Genomic DNA, 26980 nt, shown 5'->3' with positions numbered 1-26980 from the left:
CTCTGTATCTAACCCTGTGCTGTACCTGTCCTGGGAGTGTTTGATGGGGACAGTGTTGAGGGACCTGTATTCTGTGTCTAACCCCGTGCTGTACCTGTCCTGGGAGTGTTTGATGGGGACTGTGTAGAGGGAGCTTTACTCTGTATCTAACCCCGTGCTGTACCTGTCCTGGGAGTGTTTGATGGGGACAGTGTAGAGGGAGCTTTACTCTGTATCTAACCCCGTGCTGTACCAGTCCTCGGAGTGTTTGATGGGGACAGTGTAGAGGGAGCTTTACTCTGTATCTAACCCCGTGCTGTACTTGTCCTGGGAGTGTTTGATGGGGACAGTGTAGAGGGAGCTTTACTCTGTATCTAACCCTGTGCTGTACCTGTCCTGGGAGTGTTTGTTGGGGACAGTGTAGCGGGAGCTTTACTCTGTATCTAACCCCGTGCTGTACCTGTCCTGGGAGTGTTTGATAGGGACAGTGTAGAGAGAGCTTTACTCTGTATCTAACCCCTTGCTGTACCTGTCCTGGGAGTGTTTGATGGGGACAGTGCAGAGGGAGCTTTACTCTGTATCTAACCGCGTGCTGTACCTGTCCTGGGAGTGTTTGATGGGGACAGTGTAGAGGGAGCTTTACTCTGTATCTAACCCCGTGCTGTACCTGTCCTGGGAGTGTTTGATGGGGACAGTGTAGAGGGAGCTTTACTCTGTATCTAACCGCATGTGTACCTGTCCTGGGAGTGTTTGATGGGGACAGTGTAGAGGGAGCTTTACTCCGTATCTAACCCTGTGCTGTACCTGTCCTGGGAGTGTTTGACGGGGATAGTGCAGAGGGAACTTTACTCTGTGTCTAACCCTGTTCCGCTGTGGTTCGAGGGGCAGTGAATTGAAGTGACTAGTATCCACCTTTCACTCTGACTGTTCTGTGCGGTGATGACTTTCTCCCAACTGGCTCTGCTTTTCTTTCAGAAACTGAGTGTTCCAACCGGCCTTTCTGTCACCTCTCCGGAGAAGAGAGGTTGGCTCATTAATCCTCTTGGAACAAACTCGAATTTCCCCATCTGGATGATGTTTGCCAGTGTGATTCCTGCTATCCTCGTCTTTATCCTCATCTTCATGGAAACCATGATCACTACGTGAGTATCTTATAAGCACGGAGATGGTGCTCTGGTATGATTTTACCACCTAGACCTCTGTCCAGTGGATAGGGGCCAATCCCCTGCTGGTTTCACACGCACCCTCGGAAAGGATTGAGGGCCAGTTGGAACTGAGCAATATACGCTCACTCCGAGTGGCACTAACTTGTCCTGAGGTCCTGTTCTGAAAGAGAAATTTGACAAACACAGTGAGGTACATGAAGATAAAAAGATTGTTGAAGACAAATGTAGGTCCCTTACAGTCAGAAACAGGCGAATTTATAATGAGGAACAAAGAAATGGTTGAGCAATTAAATACCTACTTTTGTTCTGTCTTCACAAAGAAGTACAAAAATAACAAAGCAGAAAGGGCGGCACAGTGGTTAGCACTGCTGCCTCAGCACTCGGGACCCGGGTTCAATTCTGGCCTTGGATAACTGTGTGGAGTTTGCAGGTTTTCCCTGTGGCTGCGCGGGTTTCCTCCGGGTGCTCCGGTTTCCTCCCACAGTCCAAAGATGTGCAGTTTAGGTGGATTGGCCATGATAAATTGCCCCTAAGTGTCCAACAGCTAGGTGGGGTTACGGGGATATGGTGGGCTATGGGCCTCGGTAGGGTGTTCTTTTAGGGTGTCAGCACAGACTCCATGGGCCAAATGCCCCCTTTTGCACTGTAGGGACTCCATGATTCTATGAAATGTTGGGGAGCACAGGGTTTAATGAGAGGAAGGAACTGAAGGAGACTAGTATTGGTAGAGAAATGGTGTTGGGGAAATTGATGGGATTGAAGGCGGATAAATCCCCAGGGCCTGAGAATCTACATCCCAAGGGATTGAAGGAAGAGACTCAACAAATAGTGGATACATTGGTGGTCATCTTCCAGGATTCTATAGATTCTGGAACAGTTCCCACAGATTGGAGGGTAGCTAATTTAACTCCACTATTTAAAAAGGGAGGTAGAGAGAAAGCTGGGAATTATAGACCCGTCACCCTGACGTCGGTAGTGGGGCCAATTCTAGAATCCATTCTCAAAGATTTTATAGCAGAGCACTTAGAAATCAGTGGCAGGGCAGTGTTGCGGCTATGCCTAGGTAGGTCACACGTTCGGCAGCTCCCACTGGGAACGGACTTTTGGGCTCTTCAGAGGGGCCCCATCGGCAGTTGTTCGACGGCTTCCAGTGTGGGAAGGTGACAGCAAGGTCCCCCCGACATTATATGGATTGGACCAGGAGTGGAGCGGCTAAAAAATGATCCTGGTGCAGCGAAAAGTGCGAGGGAGGAAAAGCAAGATGGCGGCAGGTGGAGACCAACCAGCGTGGGCGCAGTGGACGCAGGAGCAGCCGGAGTTTCTTAAGCGCTGCTTTGAGGAGCTGAAGACAGAAATGCTGGCGCCAATGAAGGCGGCGATTGAGAAGCTAGTGGAGACCCAGAAGGCCCAAGTGGCGGCGATCCGGGAGGTGCGGCAAAAAGCCTCGGAGAACGAGGACGAGATCTTGGGCCTGGCGGTGAAGGTGGAGGCGCACGAGGCGCTGCACAAGAGGTGGGCGGAAAGGTTCGAGGACCTGGAGAATAGGTCGAGGAGGAAAAATCTTCGGATTCTGGGTCTCCCTGAAGGAGTGGAGGGGCCCGATGCCGGGGCATATGGGAGCACGATGCTCAATTCGCTGATGGGCGCGGGAGCTTTCCCGAGGCCCCTGGAGCTGGATGGGGCTCATCGGGTCCTGGCAAGGAGACCCAAAGCCAACGTGCCGCCAAGGGCTGTAGTGGTGAGGTTCCACCGCTTTATGGACAGAGAGTGCGTCGTGAGATGGGCCAAAAAAGAGCGGAGCAGCAGGTGGGAGAACACGGAGATCCGAATTTACCAAGACTGGAGTGTGGAGGTTGCTAAGAAGAATCATAGAATTTACAGTGCAGAAGGAGGCCATTCAGCCCATCGAGTCTGCACCGGCTCTTGGAAAGAGCACCCTACCCAAGGTCAACAAATCTACCCTAACCCCATACCCCAGTAACCCCACCTAACATTAAGGGCAATTTTGGACAATAAGGGCAATTTATCATGGCCAATCCACCTAACCTGCACATCTTTGGACTGTGGGAGGAGACCGGAGCACCCGGAGGAAACCCACGCACACACGGGGAGGATGTGCAGACTCCGCATAGACAGTGACCCAAGCCGGGAATCGAACCTGGGACCCTGGCTCTGTGAAGCAATTGTGCTAACCACTGTGCTACTGTGCTGCCCATTCCAAGAGGGCTGGTTTCAACCGGGCTAAGGCGGTGCTCCATCGGAAGGGGGTGAAGTCCGGGATGCTGCAGCCAGCGTGATTGTGGGTCACGTTCCAAGATCGGCACCACTATTTTGAAACGCCTGATGAGGCGTGGAACTTTATACAGACTGAAAAGTTGGACTCAAACTGAGGGTTTGTCGGGGGGGGGGTGTTTATGGTGTTTACTGCGTTTGGGGAATGTTCTTTTTGTTTGAGTGCTGGGTGGGGATGGGTGAATGGATTTGATGTGGGGGCTGTGGGAGAGTGTGGGCGGCAGTGTTGGAGGGGCGGGGCCCCGCGGAGGAAGAGGGGGGGTGGAGGCCCGGGGATGGGGAGTTGGGGTAAAGGCTGCAAAAAGGAGCTGCGCCAGAGGGGGCCGGGCCGGCTCAGACGGAAAGCGCGGGCTTTTTCCCGCGTTAGGGAAGGATGGGGGCGGGGCTGGGGGTGAAGGGCGGTGCTGGAGAGGAGCGCACACTGACTGCCAAGGGGTGGGGGGATTCTCACACTGGGGGGTCGATGGAATGGCGGGAGAGGCCGGGGTCAGCAGGAGTCAGCTGACTTACGGGAGTGTCATGGGGGGAGCAAAATGGCTACATGATGATCTAGCGGGCGGGAGGGGGGGAACTGGGTTGCTGCTGCATTGGCCAAAAGGGAGCTGGAAGTAGGCGAGGTAGTCGGGGCGGGGGTCCGTCACCTGGGGGACTGGAGTGTGCGGGAGGCGTGGGCACGTGGCTGGCCTAGAAAAGGAAATGGCTAGTCGGCAGAGGGGGGGGGGGGGGGGGGGGGGAGAAGTCCCCCAATCCGACTGATAACTTGGAATGTGAGGGGCCTGAACGGGCCGGTCAAGAGGGCCCGAGTGTTCGCGCACCTAAAGGGACTGAAGGCAGACACGGTTATGCTCCAGGAGACACATCTGAAGGTGGCAGATCAGGTTAGGCTGAGAAAGGGATGGGTAGGGCAGGTCTTTCATTCAGGGCTGGATGCGAAGAACAGAGGGGTTGCAATACTGGTGGGGAAGTGGGTGTCGTTCGAGGCACTGAATATTGTGGATAATGGAGGTCGATATGTGATGGTGAGTGGTAGGCTGCAGGGGGTGCGGGTGGTACTGGTAAACGTATCTGCCCCGAATTGGGATGATGCCGGATTTATGAAACGCATGCTGGGTCAGATCCCGGATCTGGAGGTAGGAAGCCTCCTATGGGGGGGGGGGGGGACTTCAACACGGTGCTGGACCCAGCATTGGATCGCTCTAGGTCCAGGACGGGTAAGAGGCCGGCTGCGGTCAAGGTGCTCAGGGGGTTTATGGACCAGATGGGGGGAGTGGATCCATGGAGGTTTGCCAGGCCGCTGGCCAGGGAATTTTCCTTCTTTTCCCACATCCATAGAGCCTCCTCCCGGATAGATTTTTTCATTTTGAGTAGGGCGCTAATCCCGAAAGTGGAGGGAACGGAGTATTCGGCCATAGCCATCTCGGACCACGCCCCGCACTGGGTGGAGCTGGAGTTGGGGGAGGAGAGGGACCAGCGCCCGCTGTGGCGCCTTGATGTGGGACTGTTGGCGGATGAGGGGGTGAGCGGGCGGGTGCGGGGGTGCATTGAAAGATACTTGGAGGCCAACGACAACGGGGAGGTGCAGGTGGGGGTAGTCTGGGAGGAGTTGAAGGCGGTGGTCAGGGGAGAGCTAATCTCCATTAGGGCCCACAGGGAGAAGAGAGAGAGGAGGGAGAGGTTGGTGGAGGAGATTTTAAGGGTGGACAGGAGGTATGCAGAGGCCCCCGAGGAGGGGCTACTTAGGGAGCGACGGAACCTCCAGACGGAGTTCGACCTGTTGACCACGAGGAAAGCAGAGGCACAGTGGAGGACAGCGCAGGGGGCGACGTATGAGTATGGGGAGAAGGCGAGTCGGATGCTGGCACATCAGCTTCGTAAGAGGGAGGCAGTGAGGGAGATTGGTGGAGTTAGGGATAGAGGGGGGAATACGGTGCGGAGTGCGGTGAGAATAAACGAGGTATTTAGGGACTCCTATGGGGATCTGTACAGGTCTGAGCCTCAGCGGGGGAGATGGGGATGAGACGATTCCTAGATCAGCTGAGGTTCCCGAGGGTGGAGGAGGAGGAGGTGGCTGGTTTGGGGGCGCCGATTGGGCTGGAGGAGCTGGTTAAAGGATTGGGGAGCATGCAGGCGGGGAAGGCCCCGGGACCGGATGGGTTCCCGGTTGTATTCTACAGGAAATACGTGTGGGCCTGTTGCTAGTGAGGACTTTTAATAAGGCGAGGGAGGGGGGGACCTTGCCCCCGACAATGTCCAGGGCGCTGATTTCTTTGATTTTGAAGCGGGACAAGGATCCATTGCAATGTGGGTTGTATAGAATGATCTCGCTCCTCAATGTTGACGCTAAGTTGCTGGCGAAGGTGCTGGCTACGAGAATTGAGGACCGTGTCCCGGGGATGATTCATGAGGACCAGACGGGATTTGTGAAGGGTAGGCAGCTAAATACGAATGTGCGGAGGCTCCTCAATGTGATCATGATGCCCTCGGTGGAGGGGGAAGCGGAGGTAGTGGCAGCTATGGACGCGGAGAAGGCCTTTGATCGGGTGGAGTGGGAGTATCTTTGGGAAGTGTTGCGGAGGTTTGGGTTCGGGGAGGGGTGCATCAGTTGGGTCAGGCTTCTATATAGAGCCCCGGTGACGAGTGTGGCTACGAACCAGCGGAGGTCGGAGTACTTTCGGCTGTACCGGGGGACGAGGCAGGGGTGCCCCTTATCCCCCTTGTTGTTTGCACTGGCAATTGAGCCGTTGGCCATGGCACAGAGGGTGTCGAGGAAATGGAGGGGACTGGTCCGGGGGCGAGAGGAACACCGGGTGTCGTTGTATGCCGATGACATGTTGTTGTATGTTGCGGATCCAGTGGAGGGGATGGCGGAGGTCATGCGGATCCTTAGGGTGTTTGGGGACTTTTCAGGTTATAAGCTCAACGTAGGGAAGAGTGAGCTCTTTGTGGTGCATTCAGGGGACCAGGGAAGGGGGATAGACGAGCTACCGCTGAAGAGGGGGGAAAGGAGCTTTCGGTACCTGGGGATCCAAGTAGCTCGGAGTTGGGGGGCCCTGCACAAGCTCAATTTGACACGGTTGGTGGAGCAGATGGAGGAGGATTTTAAAAGATGGGATATGCTGCCACTCTCACTAGCGGGTAGGGTGCAGTCGATCAAAATGACGGTCCTCCCGAGGTTTCTCTTTGTGTTCCAGTGCCTGCCCATTTTGATCCCCAAAGCCTTTTTCAAATGGGTAAGCAGGAGCATCATGGGATTTGTGTGGGCGAATAAGACCCCGAGGGTGAAGAGAGTGTTTCTGGAGCGTAGCAGGGACAGGGGGGGCTGCCGCTGCCGAATTTGTGCGGCTATTATTGGGCAGCCAATGTGGCGATGATCCATAAGTGGGTGATGGAGGGAGAGGGGTCGGCGTGGAAGAGACTAGAGATGGCGTCCTGTGTGGGCACAAGCCTGAGGGCGCTGGTGACGGCACCGCTGCCGCTCTCGCCGACAAGGTACACCACGAGTCCGGTGGTGGCGGCGACGCTGAAGATCTGGGGGCAGTGGAGGCGACACAGGGGCGAGGTGGGAGTCTCGGTTTGGTCCCCGATTGGGGAGAACCATCGGTTCGTCCGGGGAAGGATGGATGGGGGGTTTCGGAGCTGGCATCGGGCAGGAATTAGAAGAATGGAGGACCTGTTCATCGATGGGACGTTTGCGAGCCAAGGGGCGCTGGAGGAGAAGTTTGGGCTACCCCCAGGAAACCCTTTCAGGTACATGCAAGTGAGGGCGTTTGTGAGGCGGCAGGTGAGGGAATTCCCGCTGCCTCCGGCACGTGGGATTCAGGACAGGGTGATTTCGGGTGTATGGGTTGGAGAAGGCAAGGTTTCAGCGATTTACCAGGAGCTGAAGGAAGAGGAGGAGGCCTCGGTGGAGGAGTTAAAGGGCAAGTGGGAGGAGGAGCTTGGGGAGGAGATAGATGAGGGTCTGTGGGCTGATGCCCTGAGTAGGATTAATTCTTCCTCCTCTTGCACCAGGCTCAGCCTAATACAGTTCAAAGTTACTCACGGAGCGTATATGACAGGGGCGAGGTTGAGTAGGTTCTTTGGGGTGGAGGATAGATGTGGGAGGTGCTTTGGGAGCCCGGCAAATCACGTCCATATGTTCTGGTCGTGCCCGGCACTGGATGGGTTTTGGAGGGTTTTGGGAGGACTATGTCCAAGGTGGTGAACGCCCGGGTGAAGACGAGCTGGGGATTAGCATTATTTGGGGTATCGGGTGAGCCGGGAGTGCAGGAGGCGAAAGAGGCCGGTATTCTGGCCTTTGCGTCCCTGGTAGCCCGGCGGAGGATTTTGCTACTATGGAAAGATGCGAAGCCCCCTAGTGTGGAAGCTTGGATCAATGACATGGCAGGGTTCATCAAGCTGGAGAGGATAATGTTTGCCTTGCGAGGGTCTGTGCAGGGGTTCTCCAGGCGGTGGCAACCGTTCCTGGACTATCTCGCGGAGCGTTAGGAGGAGGTCAGCAGCACGGCAGCCCGGGGGGGGGGGGGGGGGGGGGGTTCTCTTGGGGTGGCGTTTGGGCGAAGGTGGGGGGTTTCCCTATTTGTGTTTTTTACTGTTATATGGGGGGTTATTGTCTCTGGGGGAAATCCAATGTATAATTTCTGCTTGTTGTGTTCTTGTTTCTTTTTGTTGGGGGGGGGCAGGTTTTGTTGAAAATTTGTTGAAAAATTTGAAAAAATATATTTAAAAAAAAAAAAAGAAAACAGAGGCTGGAATGGATAGAGTCTACAGGCGAGCTTTGACCGACTGTCTACCAGGAAGGCGGTGTACCAACTGAGACGAGTAAGGGGTGCAGTTTACGAACATGTTAGCAGGGCAGCTCCGGAGGGAAATTGTTAGCAGGGCAGCATGGGAAATTGTTCAGGTGCGGGACAGGGCAGGGAAGTTGGTGATGGCTCCGGATCTGATTAGCAAGGTTTTTGAGGAATTCCATGAGGTTGTACAGGTCAGAGCCACCTGGGGGAGACCGGGAGAGGCAGGAATTTCTAGATGGGTTGGAGTACCCGAGGTTAGGGGAGGGGGACAGGGCTACATTAGAAGGGGTGATAGTGGAGCAGGAGATAAAGGATGCGATTGAGAGGATGCAGTCGGGGAAGGTGGCAGGGCCAGATGGGTTTCCAGTGGAATATTATAAAAAATTCAAGGATAAGCTGGCACCCCTGATGGTGGGGATGTTTGAAGAGGCGATAGGGAAGGGGGTGTTGCCACAAACTTTGGGGCAGGCATCGATTTCCCTGTTGCTATAAAAAAGATAAGGATCCGACGGAGTGTGGGTCGTATCGGCCCATATCACTTCTGAATGTGGGCGCAAAAGTATTGGCGAAGGTACTGGCGGGTAGGCCGGAGGAGTGCCTCCCGAAGGTGATAGGTGAAGATCAGACGGGGTTCGTGAGAGGGAGGCAGCTCTTTTCAAACGTTAGAAGGGTACTGAACGTCGTTATGGCACCGGCAGAGGGGAAGGAAACAGAGGTGGTTGTGGCACTGGACGCTGAGAAGGCGTTTGACCGGGGAGAATGGGGGTACTTGATGGCAGTTCTGGAGCGGTTTGGGATTGGACCAAAATTTGTGAACTGGGTAAAGCTACGATATAAGGAGCCGAGGGCGAGTGTCCACACAAACAACATCAGCCCGAGATACTTTTCTCTCCACCGTGGGACTAGGCAGGGATGTCCTATGTCCCCCTTGCTGTTTGCAATCGCGATTGAGCCGTTGGCCATCGCATTAAGAAGTTTGGGGGTATGGAAAGGAATAGTGCGGGGGGGGGGGATAGAGCATAGGGTGTCCTTATATGCCGATGACTTGCTGTTATACGTGTCGGAACCGAGTGTGTCAATAGGGGGAATATTGGAGCTGCTTCGAGTGTTTGGGTCTTTCTCGGGGTACAAACTAAATCTAGACAAGAGTGAGTATTTTGTGGTGTCTCGGGCGGGGGTGGGGGCAGGGGTGGGGGGGCTGCCATTCCGTAGAGCAGGGACTCACTTTAGGCACCTGGGGGTGCATGTTGCCCGGGAGTGGGGGGGGCTCCGCAGGTACAACATTTCTAGTTTGGTGGGCAGAGTGAAAGCTGATCTGGCAAGGTGGGATGGTCTCCCTCTGTCACTGGCGGGTCGGGTACAGGTGGTTAAAATGAACGTGTTGCCGCGATTTCTGTTTATTTTTCAATGCCTGCCGTTTTTCCTGCCAAAGGCATTTTTCAGAGAGATTGAGGGAACGATTACTTTGTTCATATGGGGAGGGAAGGTGGTCAGAGTTAGAAAGGTGCAAAGGGGAAGGCAGGCAGGATTTTGGGTCTTCCGAACCTGATGTACTACTACTGGGCGGCGAATGTGGAGAAGGTGCGGAGCTGGGTCAGAGGGGTTGATTCCCAGTGGGTCAGAATGGAGGAGAGTTGTGCAGGGGGTCGGGATTGAAAGCACTAGCAACAGCGCCGCTCCCGATAGCCCCGGGGAAATACTCAGGGAGTCCGGTTACAATAGCTTCATTGAGAATTTGGAGGCAGTTTCGCCAACACTTCGGGTTGGGGGCAGGGTCAAGGAAAATGCCGATTCGGGGGAACCACAGATTTGAGCCAGGGAGGTGGGATGGAAATTTTCGGAATTGGGAGGAGAAGGGGATTAAGACGCTAAAAGATTTGTTTCTTAGGGGTCGGTTTGCAGAATTCAAGGAGCTGGAAGCGAAGTGTGGGCTGGAGCAGGGGAAAATGTTTAGATACATGCAGGTTCGAGACTTTGCCAGAAAGGAGATACAGAGCTTCCCGGTGGAGCCGGCCTCCACATTGCTGGAGGAGGTGCTGACGACAGGGGGATTGGAGAAGGGGTTAGTATCGGCGGTGTACGGAGCTATTTTGGAAGAGGAGAAGGCGCCGCTAGAAGGGATCAAGGCAAAGTGGGAGGAAGAGCTGGGAGAGGGTATGGAGGAGGGGGTCTGGTGTGAGGTGCTCCGGAGAGTGAATGCCTCCACCTCGTGCGTGAGGTTGGGGCTGATACAGCTGAAGGTGGTATACAGAGCACACCTCGCGAGGGCGAGGATGAGCCGATTCTTTGAAAGTGTAGAAGATGTGTGTGAACGTTGCGGGGGGTGCCCCGCTAGTCACGTTCATATATTTCGGTCTTGTCCAAAGCTAGAGGATTACTGGAAGGAGGTTTCTAGGGTAATTTCTAAAGTGACGCATGTGAAACTGGACCCTCGCCCCTGGGAGGCCATATTCGGGGTGTAGGACCAGCCAGGGTTGGAAACGGGTGCAGAGGCAGATGTAGCCTTTGCCTCGTTGATCGCCCGAAGGCGGATCCTGATAGGTTGGAGAGCAACCTCTCCACCCTGTGCCCTGGCGTGGCGGGGGGACCTGCTGGAATTCTTAACGCTTGAAAAGCTCAAATTTGAACTGAGGGGAAGGATGGAGGGGTTCCACAATTCAGGGGCATTATTCATTATGCACTTTCGAGAATTAGATCACATCGAACATTAGGGGGGGTTGGGGACTGGGAGGGTTGAGGGGAGGGGGGGGCGATGTGTGTTAATGGTGACTGTGGGTGATCCCTGATTCCTTTTTGTCATTTGTTTATGTTAACATGCGGGCTAATGTTTGGGGTTTGGTGGGAGGATGGGACCGTTGTTATTGATATGGGGATTGACATATTTGTTACTGATTATTGTTTATTGTTGGGTGTAAATTTGGGAGAAAATGTGAAAAAGGAGAATAAAAATATGTTTTTTAAAAAAGGAATGGACAGAGCATAGATTTCTGAAGGGAAAATCTACTGGAATTCATCGAGGATGTAACGAGTAGAGTTGATGAAGAGGAGCCAGTGGATGTGATTTATTTGGACTTTCAGAGGACTTTTGTCCAAGTCCCACATAAGAGATTACCGTGTAAATTTAAACTGCATGGGATTGGGGGGAGTGTACTGAGATGAATAGAAAACTGGTTGGCCGAGTAGGAATAAGTGGGTCTCTTTCCAAGTAACAGGCAGTAACCAGTGGGATACCGCAGGGATCGGTGCTGGGACCCCAGCAGTGACCAGTGGGATACCGCAGGGATCGGTGCTGGGACCCCAGCAGTGACCAGTGGGATACCGCAGGGATCGGTGCTGGGACCCCAGCAGTGACTAGTGGGGTACCGCAGGGATCGGTGCTGGGACCCCAGCAGTGACTAGTGGGATACCGCAGGGATCGGTGCTGGGACCCCAGCAGTGACTAGTGGGGCACCGCAGGGATCGGTGCTGGGACCCCAGCAGTGACTAGTGGGGTACCGCAGGGATCGGTGCTGGGACCCCAGCAGTGACTAGTGGGGTACCGCAGGGATCGGTGCTGGGACCCCAGCAGTGACCAGTGGGGTACCGCAGGGATCGGTGCTGGGACCCCAGCAGTGACTAGTGGGGTATCGCAGGGATCGGTGCCTAGACCCCAGCAGTGACTGGGGGGGTACCGCAGGGATCGGTGCTGGGACCCCAGCAGTGACTGGGGGGGTACCGCAGGGATCGGTGCTGGGACCCCAGCAGTGACTAGTGGGGTACCGCAGGGATCGGTGCTGGGACCCCAGCAGTGACTAGTGGGGTACCGCAGGGATCGGTGCGGGGACCCCAGCAGTGACTAGTGGGGTACCGCAGGGATCGGTGCTGGGACCCCAGCAGTGACTAGTGGGGTACAGCAGGGATCGGTGCTGGGACCCCAGCAGTGACTGGGAGGGTACCGCAGGGATCGGTGCTGGGACCCCAGCAGTGACTAGTGGGGTACCGCAGGGATCGGTGCTGGGACCCCAGCAGTAACTGGGGGGGTACCGCAGGGATCGGTGCTGGGACCCCAGCAGTAACTGGGGGGTACCGCAGGGATCGGTGCCTAGACCCCAGCAGTGACTGGGGGGGTACCGCAGGGATCGGTGCTGGGACCCCAGCAGTGACTAGTGGGGTACCGCAGGGATCGGTGCTGGGACCCCAGCAGTGACTAGTGGGGTACCGCAGGGATCGGTGCGGGGACCCCAGCAGTGACTAGTGGGGTACCGCAGGGATCGGTGCGGGGACCCCAGCAGTGACTAGTGGGGTACCGCAGGGATCGGTGCTGGGACCCCAGCAGTGACTGGGAGGGTACCGCAGGGATCGGTGCTGGGACCCCAGCAGTGACTAGTGGGGTACCGCAGGGATCGGTGCTGGGACCCCAGCAGTGACTAGTGGGGTACCGCAGGGATCGGTGCCTAGACCCCAGCAGTGACTAGTGGGGTACCGCAGGGATCGGTGCTGGGGCCCCAGCAGTGACTAGTGGGGTAACGCAGGGATCGGTCCTGGGACCCCAGCAGTGACTAGTGGGGCACCGCAGGGATCGGTGCTGGGACCCCAGCAGTGACTAGTGGGGTATCGCAGGGATCAGTGCTGGGACCCCAGCAGTGACTAGTAGGGTACCGCAGGGATCGGTGCGGGGACCCCAGCAGTGACTAGTGGGGTACCGCAGGGATCGGTGCTGGGACCCCAGCAGTGACTAGTGGGGTACCGCAGGGATCGGTGCTGGGACCCCAGCAGTGACCAGTGGGGTACCGCAGGGATCGGTGCTGGGACCCCAGTTATTCACAATATATATTAATGATTCAGATGAGGGAACAAAATGTAATCTCTCCACATTTCTGGATGACACCAAGCTGGGTGGGAGGGTGAGCTGTGAGGAGGATGCAGAGATGCTTCAGTGTGATTTGGACAGGCTGAGTGAGTGGGTACATGAATGGCAGATGCGGTATAATGTGGATAAATGAGAGATTATTCACTTTGGTAGCAAAAGCAGGAAGGCAGATTATTATCTGAATGGCCATAAATTAGGAGTGACGCAGTGATACAGACTGGGGGAGGGTATGTGCAGTGATACAGACTGGGGGAGGGCATGTGCAGTGATACAGACTGGGGGAGGGCATGTGGAGTGATACAGACTGGGGGAGGGCATGTGCAGTGATACAGACTGGGGGAGGGCATGTGGAGTGATACAGACTGGGGGAGGGCATGTGGAGTGATACAGACTGGGGGAGGGCATGTGGAGTGATACAGACTGGGGGAGGGCATGTGGAGTGATACAGACTGGGGGAGGGCATGTGGAGTGATACAGACTGGGGGAGGGCATGTGCAGTGATACAGACTGGGGGAGGGCATGTGGAGTGATACAGACTGGGGGAGGGCATGTGGAGTGATACAGACTGGGGGAGGGCATGTGCAGTGATATAGACTGGGGGAGGGCATGTGGAGTGATACAGACTGGGGGAGGGTATGTGCAGTGATACAGACTGGGGGAGGGCATGTGGAGTGATACAGACTGGGGGAGGGCATGTGCAGTGATACAGTGTCTGATTAGTGGTGATAGGTTTGGTGTTTTCTCCTGCACCCGGGGGTGTCTGGCGAGTGTGATCTGCACCCTGGGGTGTCTGGCGGGTATGATCTGCACCCTGGGGTGTCTGGCGGGTGTGATCTGCACCCTGGGGTGTCTGGCGGGTATGATCTGCACCCTGGGGTGTCTGGCGGGTGTGATCTGCACCCTGGGGTGTCTGGCGGGTGTGATCTGCACCCTGGGGTGTCTGGCGGGTGTGATCACCTTGGGGTGTCTGGCGGGTGTGATCTGCACCCTGGGGTGTCTGGCGGGTGTGATCTGCACCCTGGGGTGTCTGGCGGGTGTGATCTGCACCCTGGGGTGTCTGGCGGGTGTGATCTGCACCCTGGGGTGTCTGGCGGGTGTGATCTGCACCCTGGGGTGTCTGGCGGGTGTGATCTGCACCCTGGGGTGTCTGGCATGTGTGATCTGCACCCTGGGGTGTCTGGCGGGTGTGATCTGCACCCTGGGGTGTCTGGCGGGTGTGATCTGCACCCTGGGGTGTCTGGCGGGTGTGATCTGCACCCTGGGGTGTCTGGCGGGTGTGATCTGCACCCTGGGGTGTCTGGCGGGTGTGATCTGCACCCTGGGGTGTCTGGCGGGTGTGATCTGCACCCTGGGGTGTCTGGCGGGTGTGATCTGCACCCTGGGGTGTCTGGCGGGTGTGATCACCTTGGGGTGTCTGGCGGGTGTGATCTGCACCCTGGGGTGTCTGGCAGTTGTGATCTGCACCCTGGGGTGTCTGGCGGGTGTGATCTGCACCCTGGGGTGTCTGGCGGGTGTGATCTGCACCCTGGGGTGTCTGGCGGGTCTGACCTGCACCCTGGGGTGTCTGGCGGGTGTGATCTGCACCCTGGGGTGTCTGGCGGGTGTGATCTGCACCCTGGGGTGTCTGGCGGGTCTGACCTGCACCCTAGGGTGTCTGGCGGGTCTGACCTGCACCCTGGGGTGTTTGGCGGGTGTGATCTGCACCCTGGGGTGTCTGGCGGGTGTGATCTGCACCCTGGGGTGTCTGGCGGGTGTGATCTGCACCCTGGGGTGTCTAACTGGTGTAATCTGCACCCTGGGGTGTCTGGCGGGTGTGATCTGCACCCTGGGGTGTCTGGCGGGTGTGATCTGCACCCTGGGGTGTCTGGCGGGTGTGATCTGCACCCTGGGGTGTCTGGCGGGTGTGATCTGCACCCTGGGGTGTCTGGCGGGTGTGATCTGCACCCTGGGGTGTCTGGCGGGTCTGATCTGCACCCTGGGGTGTCTGGCAGGTGTGATCTGCACCCTGGGGTGTCTGGCAGATGCGATCTGCACCCTGGGGTGTCTGGCAGATGTGATCTGCACCCTGGGGTGTCTGGCAGATGTGATCTGCACCCTGGGGTGTCTGGCAGGTGTGATCTGCACCCTGGGGTGTCTGGCAGATGTGATCTGCACCCTGGGGTGTCTGGCGGGTGTGATCTGCACCCTGGGGTGTCTGGCAGATGCGATCTGCACCCTGGGGTGTCTGGCAGATGTGATCTGCACCCTGGGGTGTCTGGCGGGTGTGATCTGCACCCTGGGGTGTCTGGCAGATGCGATCTGCACCCTGGGGTGTCTGGTGGGTGTGATCTGCACCCTGGGGTGTCTGGCGGGTGTGATCTGCACCCTGGGGTGTCTGGCATGTGTGATCTGCACCCTGGGGTGTCTGGCAGGTGTGATCTGCACCCTGGGGTGTCTGGCGGGTGTGATCTGCACCCTGGGGTGTCTGGCGGGTATGATCTGCACCCTGGGGTGTCTGGCATGTGTGATCTGCACCCTGGGGTGTCTGGCGGGTGTGATCTGCACCCTGGGGTGTCTGGCGGGTGTGATCTGCACCCTGGGGTGTCTGGCGGGTGTGATCTGCACCCTGGGGTGTCTGGCGGGTGTGATCTGCACCCTGGGGTGTCTGGCGGGTGTGATCTGCACCCTGGGGTGTCTGGCGGGTGTGATCTGCACCCTGGGGTGTCTGGCGGGTGTGATCTGCACCCTGGGGTGTCTGGCGGGTGTGATCTGCACCCTGGGGTGTCTGGCGGGTGTGATCTGCACCCTGGGGTGTCTGGCGGGTGTGATCTGCACCCTGGGGTGTCTGGCGGGTGTGATCTGCACCCTGGGGTGTCTGGCAGTGCCAGGTCAGTTGACATTTTCCTAACTCGATCTCCCCGCCCACTTTTCCTGCAGACTAATAATCAGTAAGAAAGAGCGGATGCTGACTAAAGGCTCCGGATTTCACTTGGACCTTCTGATCATCGTGGCATCAGGGGGTGTGGCTGCCCTATTCGGCCTCCCCTGGCTGGCTGCGGCCACTGTCAGGACGGTTACCCACGTGAACGCGCTGACCGTCATGAGCAAGTCCGTGGCACCCGGTGACAAACCCAAAATCCAGGAGGTAAAGGAGCAGCGGGTAACTGGGCTGGTCGTCGCGGTCTTGGTGGGTAAGTGACCGTCAACACTCTCTCCATCAGCCCCGCTGTCTCTCTCAATCACCCCCGCTGTCTCTCTCTCTCCATCACCCCCGCTGTCTCTCTCAATCACCCCCGCTGTCTCTCTCTCCATCACCCCCGCTATCTCTCTCTCTCCATCACCCCCGCTGTCTCTCTCTCTCCATCAGCCCCGCTGTCTCTCCATCACCCCCGCTGTCTCTCTCTCCATCACCCCCGCTGTCTCTCTCAATCACCCCCGCTGTCTCTCTCTCCATCACCCCCGCTATCTCTCTCTCTCCATCACCCCCGCTGTCTCTCTCTCCATCAGCCCCGCTATCTCTCTCTCTCCATCACCCCCGCTGTCTCTCTCTCTCCATCAGCCCCGCTATCTCTCTCTCTCCATCACCCCCGCTGTCTCTCTCCATCACCCCCACTGTCTCTCTCTCTCCATCACCCCCGCTGTCTCTCCATCACCCCCGCCGTCTCACTCTCTCCATCACCCCCGTTGTCTCTCTCTCTCCATCACCCCCACTGTCTCTCTCTCCATCACCCCCGCTGTCTCTCTCTCTCACTCCATCACCCCCACTGTCTCTCTCTCTCTCTCCATCACCCCCGCTGACTCTCTCTCTCCATCACCCCCGCTCTCTCTCTCTCTCCATCACTCACGCTGTCTCTCTCTCTCCATCACCCCCGCTGTCTCTCTCTCCATCACTCCCGCTGTCTCACTCTCTCTATCACCCCCGCTGTCTCTCTCTCCATCACTCCCGCTGTCTCTCTCTCTCCATCACCCCCGCTGTCTCTCTCTCTCCATCATCCCCGCTGTCTCTCTCCATCACCCCCACTGACTCTCTCTCTCCATCACCCCCGCTCTCTCTCTCTCCATCACTCCCGCTGTCTCTCTCTCTCCATCACCCCCGCTGTCTCTCTCTCTCCATTACCCCCGCTGTCTCTCTCTCCAACACCCCCGCTGTCTCTCTCTCCAACACCCCCGCTGTCTCTCTCTCCATCACTCCCACTGTCTCTCTCTCTCTCTCTCCATCACCCCCGCTGTCTCTCTCTCCATCACCCCCGCTATCTCTCTCTCCATCACCCCCGCCATCTCTCTCTCTCCATCACCCCCGCCGTCTCTCTCTCTCCATCAACCCCGCCGTCTCTCTCTCCCCATCACCCCCGCCGTCTCTCTCTCTCCATCACCCCCGCTGTCTCTCTCTCTCTCCATCACTCCCGCTCTCTCTCTCTCCATCACTCCCGCTGTCTCTCTCTCTCCATCACCCCCGCTGTCTCCCTCTCCATCACTCCCGCTGTCTCTCTCTCTCCATCACCCCCGCTGTCTCTCTCTCTCCATTACCCCCGCTGTCTCTCTCTCCAACACCCCCGCTGTCTCTCTCTCCAACACCCCCGCTGTCTCTCTCTCCATCACTCCCACTGTCTCTCTCTCTCTCTCCATCACCCCCGCTGTCTCTCTCTCCATCACCCCCGCTATCTCTCTCTCCATCACCCCCGCCATCTCTCTCTCTCCATCACCCCCGCCGTCTCTCTCTCTCCATCAACCCCGCCGTCTCTCTCTCCCCATCACCCCCGCCGTCTCTCTCTCTCCATCACCCCCGCTGTCTCTCTCTCTCCATCACTCCCGCTCTCTCTCTCTCTCCATCACTCCCGCTGTCTCTCTCTCTCCATCACCCCCGTCGTCTCTCTCTCTCCATCACCCCCGCTGTCTCTCTTTCTCCATCCACCCTCTGTCTCTCTCTCCATCACTCCCGCTGTCTCTCTCTCCATCAACCCCGCTGTCTTTCTCTCTCCATCACTCCCGCTGTCTCTCTCTCTCCATCAACCCTGCTGTCACTCTCTCTCCATCAACCACGCTGTCACCTCTCTCTCCATCACCCCCGCTGTCTCTCTCTCTCCCTCCATCACCCCCGCCGTCTCTCTCTCTCCATCACCCCCGCTGTCTCTCTCTCTCCATCAACCCCGCTGTCCCACTCTCTCCATCAACCCCGCTGTATCTCTCTCTCTCTCCATCACCCTCGCTGTCTCTCTCTCTCTCTCTCTCTCCATCACCCCCTCCGTCTCTCTCTCTCTCCATCACCCCCGCCGTCTCTCTCTCTCCATCACCCCGCTGTCTCACTCTCCATCACCCCCGCTGTCTCTCTCTCTCCATCACCTCCACTGTCTCTCTCTCCATCACCCCCACTATCTCTCTCTCTCCATCACCCCCGCCGTCTCTCTCTCTCCATCAACCCCGCCGTCTCTCTCTCTCTCCATCACCCCCGCTGTCTCACTCTCTCCATCACCCCCGCTGTCTCTCTCTCTCCATCACCCCCGCTGTCTCTCTCTCTCCATTACCCCCGCTGTCTCTCTCTCCAACACCCCCGCTGTCTCTCTCTCCATCACTCCCACTGTCTCTCTCTCTCTCCCCATCAACCCCGCCGTCTCTCCCTCCCCATCACCCCCGCCGTCTCTCTCTCTCCATCACCCCCGCTGTCTCTCTCTCCATCACCCCCGCTGTCTCACTCTCTCCATCACCCCCGCTGTCTCTCTCTCTCCATCACCCCCGCTGTCTCTCTCTCTCCATTACCCCCGCTGTCTCTCTCTCCAACACCCCCGCTGTCTCTCTCTCCATCACTCCCACTGTCTCTCTCTCTCTCCCCATCAACCCCGCCGTCTCTCCCTCCCCATCACCCCCGCTGTCTCTCTCTCTCCATCACCCCCGCTGTCTCTCTCCATCACCCCCGTCGTCTCTCTCTCTCCATCACCCCCGCTGTCTCTCTTTCTCCATCCACCCTCTGTCTCTCTCTCCATCACTCCCGCTGTCTCTCTCTCCATCAACCCCGCTGTCTCTCTCTCTCCATCAACCCTGCTGTCTCTCTCTCTCCATCAACCCCGCTGTCTCTCTCTCTCCATCACCCCCGCTGTCTCTCTCTCTCCCTCCATCACCCCCGCCGTCTCTCTCTCTCCATCACCCCCGCTGTCTCTCTCTCTCCATCACCCCCGCTGACACTCTCTCTCCATCAACCCCGCTGTCCCACTCTCTCCATCAACCCCGCTGTATCTCTCTCTCTCTCCATCACCCTCGCTGTCTCTCTCTCTCTCTCTCTCCATCACCCCCTCCGTCTCTCTCTCTCTCCATCACCCCCGCCGTCTCTCTCTCTCCATCACCCCGCTGTCTCACTCTCCATCACCCCCGCTGTCTCTCTCTCTCCATCACCTCCACTGTCTCTCTCTCTCCATCACCCCCGCTATCTCTCTCTCTCCATCACCCCCGCCGTCTCTCTCTCTCCATCAACCCCGCCGTCTCTCTCTCTCTCCATCACCCCCGCTGTCTCACTCTCTCCATCACCCCCGCCGTCTCTCTCTCTATCACCCCTGCTGTCTCTCTCTCTCCATCAACCCCGCTGTCTCTGTCCCTCCATCACGCCCGCTGTCTCTCTCTCTCTCTCTCCATCACCCCCGCCGTCTCTCTCTCTCCATCACCCCCGCCGTCTCTCTCTCTCCATCAACCCCGCCGTCTCTCTCTCTCTCCATCACCCCCGCTGTCTCACTCTCTCCATCAACCCCGCCGTCTCTCTCTCTCTCCATCACCCCCGCTGTCTCTCTCCATCAACCCCGCTGTCTCTGTCCCTCCATCACCCCCGCTGTCTCTCTCTCTCTCTCCATCACCCCCGCCGTTTCTCTCTCTCCATCACCACCGCTTTCTCTCTCTCTCCATCACCCCCGCTGTCTCTCTCTCTCCATCAACCCCGCTGTCTCTCTCTCTCCATCAACCCCGCTGTCTCTCTCTCTCCATCACCCCCGCTGTCTCTGTCTCTCTCTCCATTACCCCCGCTGTCTCTCTTTCTCTCAATCACCCCCCCCCCGTCTCTCTCTCTCCATCACCCCCGCCGTCTCTCTCTCTCCATCACCCCGCTGTCTCACTCTCCATCACCCCCGCTCTCTCTCTCTCCATCACCCCCGCTGTCTCTAACTCTCACCATCACCCCCGCTGTCCCTCTCTCCATCACCCCCGCTGTCTCTCTCCATCAACCCCGCTGTCTCTCTCTCCATCAACCCCGCTGTCTCTGTCCCTCCATCACCCCCGCTGTCTCTCTCTCTCTCTCCATCACCTCCGCCGTCTCTCTCCATCACCCCCGCTGTCTCTCTCTCTCCATCACCCCCGCTGTCTCTCTCTCTCCATCAACCCCGCTGTCTCTCTCTCTCCATCACCCCCGCTGTCTCTGTCTCTCTCTCTCCATCACCCCCACTGTCTCTCTCTCTCTCTCCATCACCGCCGCCGTCTCTCTCTCTCCATCACCCCTCTGTCTCACTCTCCATCACCCCCGCTGTCTCTCTCTCTCCATCACCCCCGCTGTCTCTCTCTCTCCATCACCCCCGCTGTCTCTCTCTCCATCACCCCCGCTGTCTCTCTCTCTCCATCACCCCCGCTGTCTCTCTCTCTCCATCACCCCCACTGTCTCTCTCTCCATCAGCCCCACTGTCTCTCTCTCCATCAACCCCACCGTCTCTCTCTCTCTCCATCACCCCCGCTGTGTCTCTCTCTCCATCACCCCCGCTGTCTCCCTCTCCATCACTCCCGCTGTCTCTCTCTCTCCATCACCCCCGCTGTCTCTCTCTCTCCATTACCCCCGCTGTCTCTCTCTCCAACACCCCCGCTGTCTCTCTCTCCAACACCCCCGCTGTCTCTCTCTCCATCACTCCCACTGTCTCTCTCTCTCTCTCCATCACCCCCGCTGTCTCTCTCTCCATCACCCCCGCTATCTCTCTCTCCATCACCCCCGCCATCTCTCTCTCTCCATCACCCCCGCCGTCTCTCTCTCTCCATCAACCCCGCCGTCTCTCTCTCCCCATCACCCCCGCCGTCTCTCTCTCTCCATCACCCCCGCTGTCTCTCTCTCTCCATCACTCCCGCTCTCTCTCTCTCTCCATCACTCCCGCTGTCTCTCTCTCTCCATCACCCCCGTCGTCTCTCTCTCTCCATCACCCCCGCTGTCTCTCTTTCTCCATCCACCCTCTGTCTCTCTCTCCATCACTCCCGCTGTCTCTCTCTCCATCAACCCCGCTGTCTTTCTCTCTCCATCACTCCCGCTGTCTCTCTCTCTCCATCAACCCTGCTGTCACTCTCTCTCCATCAACCACGCTGTCACCTCTCTCTCCATCACCCCCGCTGTCTCTCTCTCTCCCTCGATCACCCCCGCCGTCTCTCTCTCTCCATCACCCCCGCTGTCTCTCTCTCTCCATCAACCCCGCTGTCCCACTCTCTCCATCAACCCCGCTGTATCTCTCTCTCTCTCCATCACCCTCGCTGTCTCTCTCTCTCTCTCTCTCTCCATCACCCCCTCCGTCTCTCTCTCTCTCCATCACCCCCGCCGTCTCTCTCTCTCCATCACCCCGCTGTCTCACTCTCCATCACCCCCGCTGTCTCTCTCTCTCCATCACCTCCACTGTCTCTCTCTCCATCACCCCCACTATCTCTCTCTCTCCATCACCCCCGCCGTCTCTCTCTCTCCATCAACCCCGCCGTCTCTCTCTCTCTCCATCACCCCCGCTGTCTCACTCTCTCCATCACCCCCGCTGTCTCTCTCTCTCCATCACCCCCGCTGTCTCTCTCTCTCCATTACCCCCGCTGTCTCTCTCTCCAACACCCCCGCTGTCTCTCTCTCCATCACTCCCACTGTCTCTCTCTCTCTCCCCATCAACCCCGCCGTCTCTCCCTCCCCATCACCCCCGCCGTCTCTCTCTCTCCATCACCCCCGCTGTCTCTCTCTCCATCACCCCCGCTGTCTCACTCTCTCCATCACCCCCGCTGTCTCTCTCTCTCCATCACCCCCGCTGTCTCTCTCTCTCCATTACCCCCGCTGTCTCTCTCTCCAACACCCCCGCTGTCTCTCTCTCCATCACTCCCACTGTCTCTCTCTCTCTCCCCATCAACCCCGCCGTCTCTCCCTCCCCATCACCCCCGCTGTCTCTCTCTCTCCATCACCCCCGCTGTCTCTCTCCATCACCCCCGTCGTCTCTCTCTCTCCATCACCCCCGCTGTCTCTCTTTCTCCATCCACCCTCTGTCTCTCTCTCCATCACTCCCGCTGTCTCTCTCTCCATCAACCCCGCTGTCTCTCTCTCTCCATCAACCCTGCTGTCTCTCTCTCTCCATCAACCCCGCTGTCTCTCTCTCTCCATCACCCCCGCTGTCTCTCTCTCTCCCTCCATCACCCCCGCCGTCTCTCTCTCTCCATCACCCCCGCTGTCTCTCTCTCTCCATCACCCCCGCTGACACTCTCTCTCCATCAACCCCGCTGTCCCACTCTCTCCATCAACCCCGCTGTATCTCTCTCTCTCTCCATCACCCTCGCTGTCTCTCTCTCTCTCTCTCTCCATCACCCCCTCCGTCTCTCTCTCTCTCCATCACCCCCGCCGTCTCTCTCTCTCCATCACCCCGCTGTCTCACTCTCCATCACCCCCGCTGTCTCTCTCTCTCCATCACCTCCACTGTCTCTCTCTCTCCATCACCCCCGCTATCTCTCTCTCTCCATCACCCCCGCCGTCTCTCTCTCTCCATCAACCCCGCCGTCTCTCTCTCTCTCCATCACCCCCGCTGTCTCACTCTCTCCATCACCCCCGCCGTCTCTCTCTCTATCACCCCTGCTGTCTCTCTCTCTCCATCAACCCCGCTGTCTCTGTCCCTCCATCACGCCCGCTGTCTCTCTCTCTCTCTCTCCATCACCCCCGCCGTCTCTCTCTCTCCATCACCCCCGCCGTCTCTCTCTCTCCATCAACCCCGCCGTCTCTCTCTCTCTCCATCACCCCCGCTGTCTCACTCTCTCCATCAACCCCGCCGTCTCTCTCTCTCTCCATCACCCCCGCTGTCTCTCTCCATCAACCCCGCTGTCTCTGTCCCTCCATCACCCCCGCTGTCTCTCTCTCTCTCTCCATCACCCCCGCCGTTTCTCTCTCTCCATCACCACCGCTTTCTCTCTCTCTCCATCACCCCCGCTGTCTCTCTCTCTCCATCAACCCCGCTGTCTCTCTCTCTCCATCAACCCCGCTGTCTCTCTCTCTCCATCACCCCCGCTGTCTCTGTCTCTCTCTCCATTACCCCCGCTGTCTCTCTTTCTCTCAATCACCCCCCCCCCGTCTCTCTCTCTCCATCACCCCCGCCGTCTCTCTCTCTCCATCACCCCGCTGTCTCACTCTCCATCACCCCCGCTCTCTCTCTCTCCATCACCCCCGCTGTCTCTAACTCTCACCATCACCCCCGCTGTCCCTCTCTCCATCACCCCCGCTGTCTCTCTCCATCAACCCCGCTGTCTCTCTCTCCATCAACCCCGCTGTCTCTGTCCCTCCATCACCCCCGCTGTCTCTCTCTCTCTCTCCATCACCTCCGCCGTCTCTCTCCATCACCCCCGCTGTCTCTCTCTCTCCATCACCCCCGCTGTCTCTCTCTCTCCATCAACCCCGCTGTCTCTCTCTCTCCATCACCCCCGCTGTCTCTGTCTCTCTCTCTCCATCACCCCCACTGTCTCTCTCTCTCTCTCCATCACCGCCGCCGTCTCTCTCTCTCCATCACCCCTCTGTCTCACTCTCCATCACCCCCGCTGTCTCTCTCTCTCCATCACCCCCGCTGTCTCTCTCTCTCCATCACCCCCGCTGTCTCTCTCTCCATCACCCCCGCTGTCTCTCTCTCTCCATCACCCCCGCTGTCTCTCTCTCTCCATCACCCCCACTGTCTCTCTCTCCATCAGCCCCACTGTCTCTCTCTCCATCAACCCCACCGTCTCTCTCTCTCTCCATCACCCCCGCTGTGTCTCTCTCTCCATCACCCCCGCTGTATCTCTCTCCATCACCCTCACTGTCTCTCTCTCTCCATCACCCCCGCTGTCTCTCTCTCCATCACCCCCACTGTCTCTCTGTCTCCTTCAGCCCCACTGTCTCTCTCTCCATCACCCCCGCTGTCTCTCTCTCTCCATCACCCCCGCTGTCGCTCTCACTCCATCACCCCCGCTGTCTCTCCATCACCCCCGCTGTCTCTCTCTCTCCATCACCCCCGCTGACACTCTCTCTCCATCAACCCCGCTGTCCCACTCTCTCCATCAACCCCGCTGTATCTCTCTCTCTCTCCATCACCCTCGCTGTCTCTCTCTCTCTCTCTCTCCATCACCCCCTCCGTCTCTCTCTCTCTCCATCACCCCCGCCGTCTCTCTCTCCATCACCCCGCTGTCTCACTCTCCATCACCCCCGCTGTCTCTCTCTCTCCATCACCTCCACTGTCTCTCTCTCCATCACCCCCGCTATCTCTCTCTCTCCATCACCCCCGCCGTCTCTCTCTCTCCATCAACCCCGCCATCTCTCTCTCTCTCCATCACCCCCGCTGTCTCACTCTCTCCATCACCCCCGCCGTCTCTCTCTCTATCACCCCTGCTGTCTCTCTCTCTCCATCAACCCCGCTGTCTCTGTCCCTCCATCACGCTAGCTGTCTCTCTCTCTCTCTCTCCATCACCCCCGCCGTCTCTCTCTCTCCATCACCCCCGCTGTCTCACTCTCTCCATCACCCCCGCCGTCTCTCTCTCTCCATCACCCCCGCTGTCTCTCTCCATCAACCCCGCTGTCTCTGTCCCTCCATCACCCCCGCTGTCTCTCTCTCTCTCTCCATCACCCCCGCCGTTTCTCTCTCTCCATCACCCCCGCTTTCTCTCTCTCTCCATCACCCCCGCTGTCTCTCTCTCTCCATCAACCCCGCTGTCTCTCTCTCTCCATCACCCCCGCTGTCGCTGTCTCTCTCCATTACCCCCGCTATCTCTCTTTCTCTCAATCACCCCCCCGTCTCTCTCTCTCCATCACCCCCGCCGTCTCTCTCTCTCCATCACCCCGCTGTCTCACTCTCCATCACCCCCGCTCTCTCTCTCTCCATCACCCCCGCTGTCTCTAACTCTCACCATCACCCCCGCTGTCCCTCTCTCCATCACCCCCGCTGTCTCTCTCCATCAACCCCGCTGTCTCTCTCTCTCCATCAACCCCGCTGTCTCTGTCCCTCCATCACCCCCGCTGTCTCTCTCTCTCTCTCCATCACCTCCGCCGTCTCTCTCCATCACCCCCGCTGTCTCTCTCTCTCCATCACCCCCGCTGTCTCTCTCTCTCCATCAACCCCGCTGTCTCGCTCTCTCCATCACCCCCGCTGTCTCTGTCTCTCTCTCTCCATCACCCCCACTGTCTCTCTCTCTCTCTCCATCACCCCCCCGTCTCTCTCTCTCTCCATCACCGCCGCCGTCTCTCTCTCTCCATCACCCCTCTGTCTCACTCTCCATCACCCCCGCTGTCTCTCTCTCTCCATCACCCCCGCTGTCTCTCCCTCTCCATCACCTCTGCTGTCTCTCTCCATCACCCCCACTGTCTCTCTCTCTCCATCACCCCCACTGTCTCTCTCTCTCCATCACCCCCGCTGTCTCTCTCTCCATCACCCCCGCTGTCTCTCTCTCTCCATCACCCCCACTGTCTCTCTCTCCATCAGCCCCACTGTCTCTCTCTCCATCAACCCCACCGTCTCTCTCTCTCTCCATCACCCCCGCTGTGTCTCTCTCTCCATCACCCCCGCTGTATCTCTCTCCATCACCCTCACTGTCTCTCTCTCTCCATCACCCCCGCTGTCTCTCTCTCCATCACCCCCACTGTCTCTCTGTCTCCATCAGCCCCACTGTCTCTCTCTCCATCACCCCCGCTGTCTCTCTCTCTCCATCACCCCCGCTGTCGCTCTCACTCCATCACCCCCGCTGTCTCTCCATCACCCCCGCTGTCTCTCTCTCTCCATCACCCCCGCTGTCTCTCTCTCTCCATCACCCCCGCTGTCTCTCTCACTCCATCACCCCCGCTGTCTCTCTCTCCATCAGCCCCATTGTCTCTCTCTCTCCATCAACCCCACCGTCTCTCTCTCTCCATCGCCCCCGCTGTCTCTCTCTCCATCACCCCCGCTGTCTCTCTCTCTCCATCACCCCCGCTGTCTCTCTCTCTCCATTGCCCCCGCTGTCTCTCTCTCTCCAACACCTCCACTATCTCTCCTACTCTCTCTCCTCACCATCATTGCTCTCTCTCTTTCTCCATTATTGTCACCGCCTTCTCTCAATCACTATCTTTTTTAAATTTTCCAATTCAGGGGCAATTTGGCCTGGCCAATCAGCAACCTGCACAGCTGTGTGTTGTGTGGGTGAGACCCAGGCAGACCCGGGGAGAATGTGCAAACCCCACACGGACAGTACCCGGGTCCTCGACGCCGTGAGGCAGCAGTGCTAACCACTCTGCCACAGTGCCACCCCCTTAATTTTGTTTTTGAATGTTAATGTTGAATCTGCTACCACCCCCTTAGAGAGGAGTTATATAATGCCACCTCTTCCCTCCTCTTTCTTTCTAATTTCTTTCTTTTTTTCTTTCATTCCTTCTTTGTTACCTTCCTTTATTTCTCCCCTCCCTTTTAGTTATTCCCACCTCTTTCTGAAGTGAACACTATGGGACCTTCTATTTTCTAGGCCTGTCCATTGTAATTGGCGACCTCCTTCGAAAGATCCCGCTGGCTGTGCTGTTTGGGATCTTCCTCTACATGGGGGTAACCTCGCTGAACGGTATCGAGTTCTATGAGCGCCTGCAACTGCTGCTGATGCCTTCAAAGCATCATCCGGATCATGTGTATGTCCAGAAGGTGAGTGAAACCCCAGCGAAGCTCGGTATGGGGTTAGTATTGAGGGGTTGAGACAAGGTGGGGGAAGGT

The 26980-nt window shown here is 57.9% G+C and overlaps 1 protein-coding gene across 1 annotated transcript in view; it reads left to right on the top strand.

Annotated features, from left to right (window-relative positions):
• The first annotated feature begins 956 nt into the window (after positions 1-956).
• Positions 957-26980, top strand: part of LOC140385921 (anion exchange protein 2-like) — a 39879-nt gene continuing 13855 nt past the window's right edge. Inside the window, exons 1-3 of the mRNA XM_072468566.1 lie at positions 957-1121; positions 15996-16249; positions 26742-26911. Coding sequence (XP_072324667.1) covers positions 1051-1121; positions 15996-16249; positions 26742-26911 — 495 coding nt within the window. The 5' untranslated portion in view covers positions 957-1050. The remainder of the gene's footprint in view (positions 1122-15995; positions 16250-26741; positions 26912-26980) is intronic.

The sequence above is a fragment of the Scyliorhinus torazame genome, chromosome 11, assembly GCF_047496885.1.
Source record: "Scyliorhinus torazame isolate Kashiwa2021f chromosome 11, sScyTor2.1, whole genome shotgun sequence".
NCBI lineage: Eukaryota > Metazoa > Chordata > Chondrichthyes > Carcharhiniformes > Scyliorhinidae > Scyliorhinus > Scyliorhinus torazame.
Note: the sequence above shows the minus strand (reverse complement) of the source record. Positions and strands in the feature narration are given on the sequence as shown.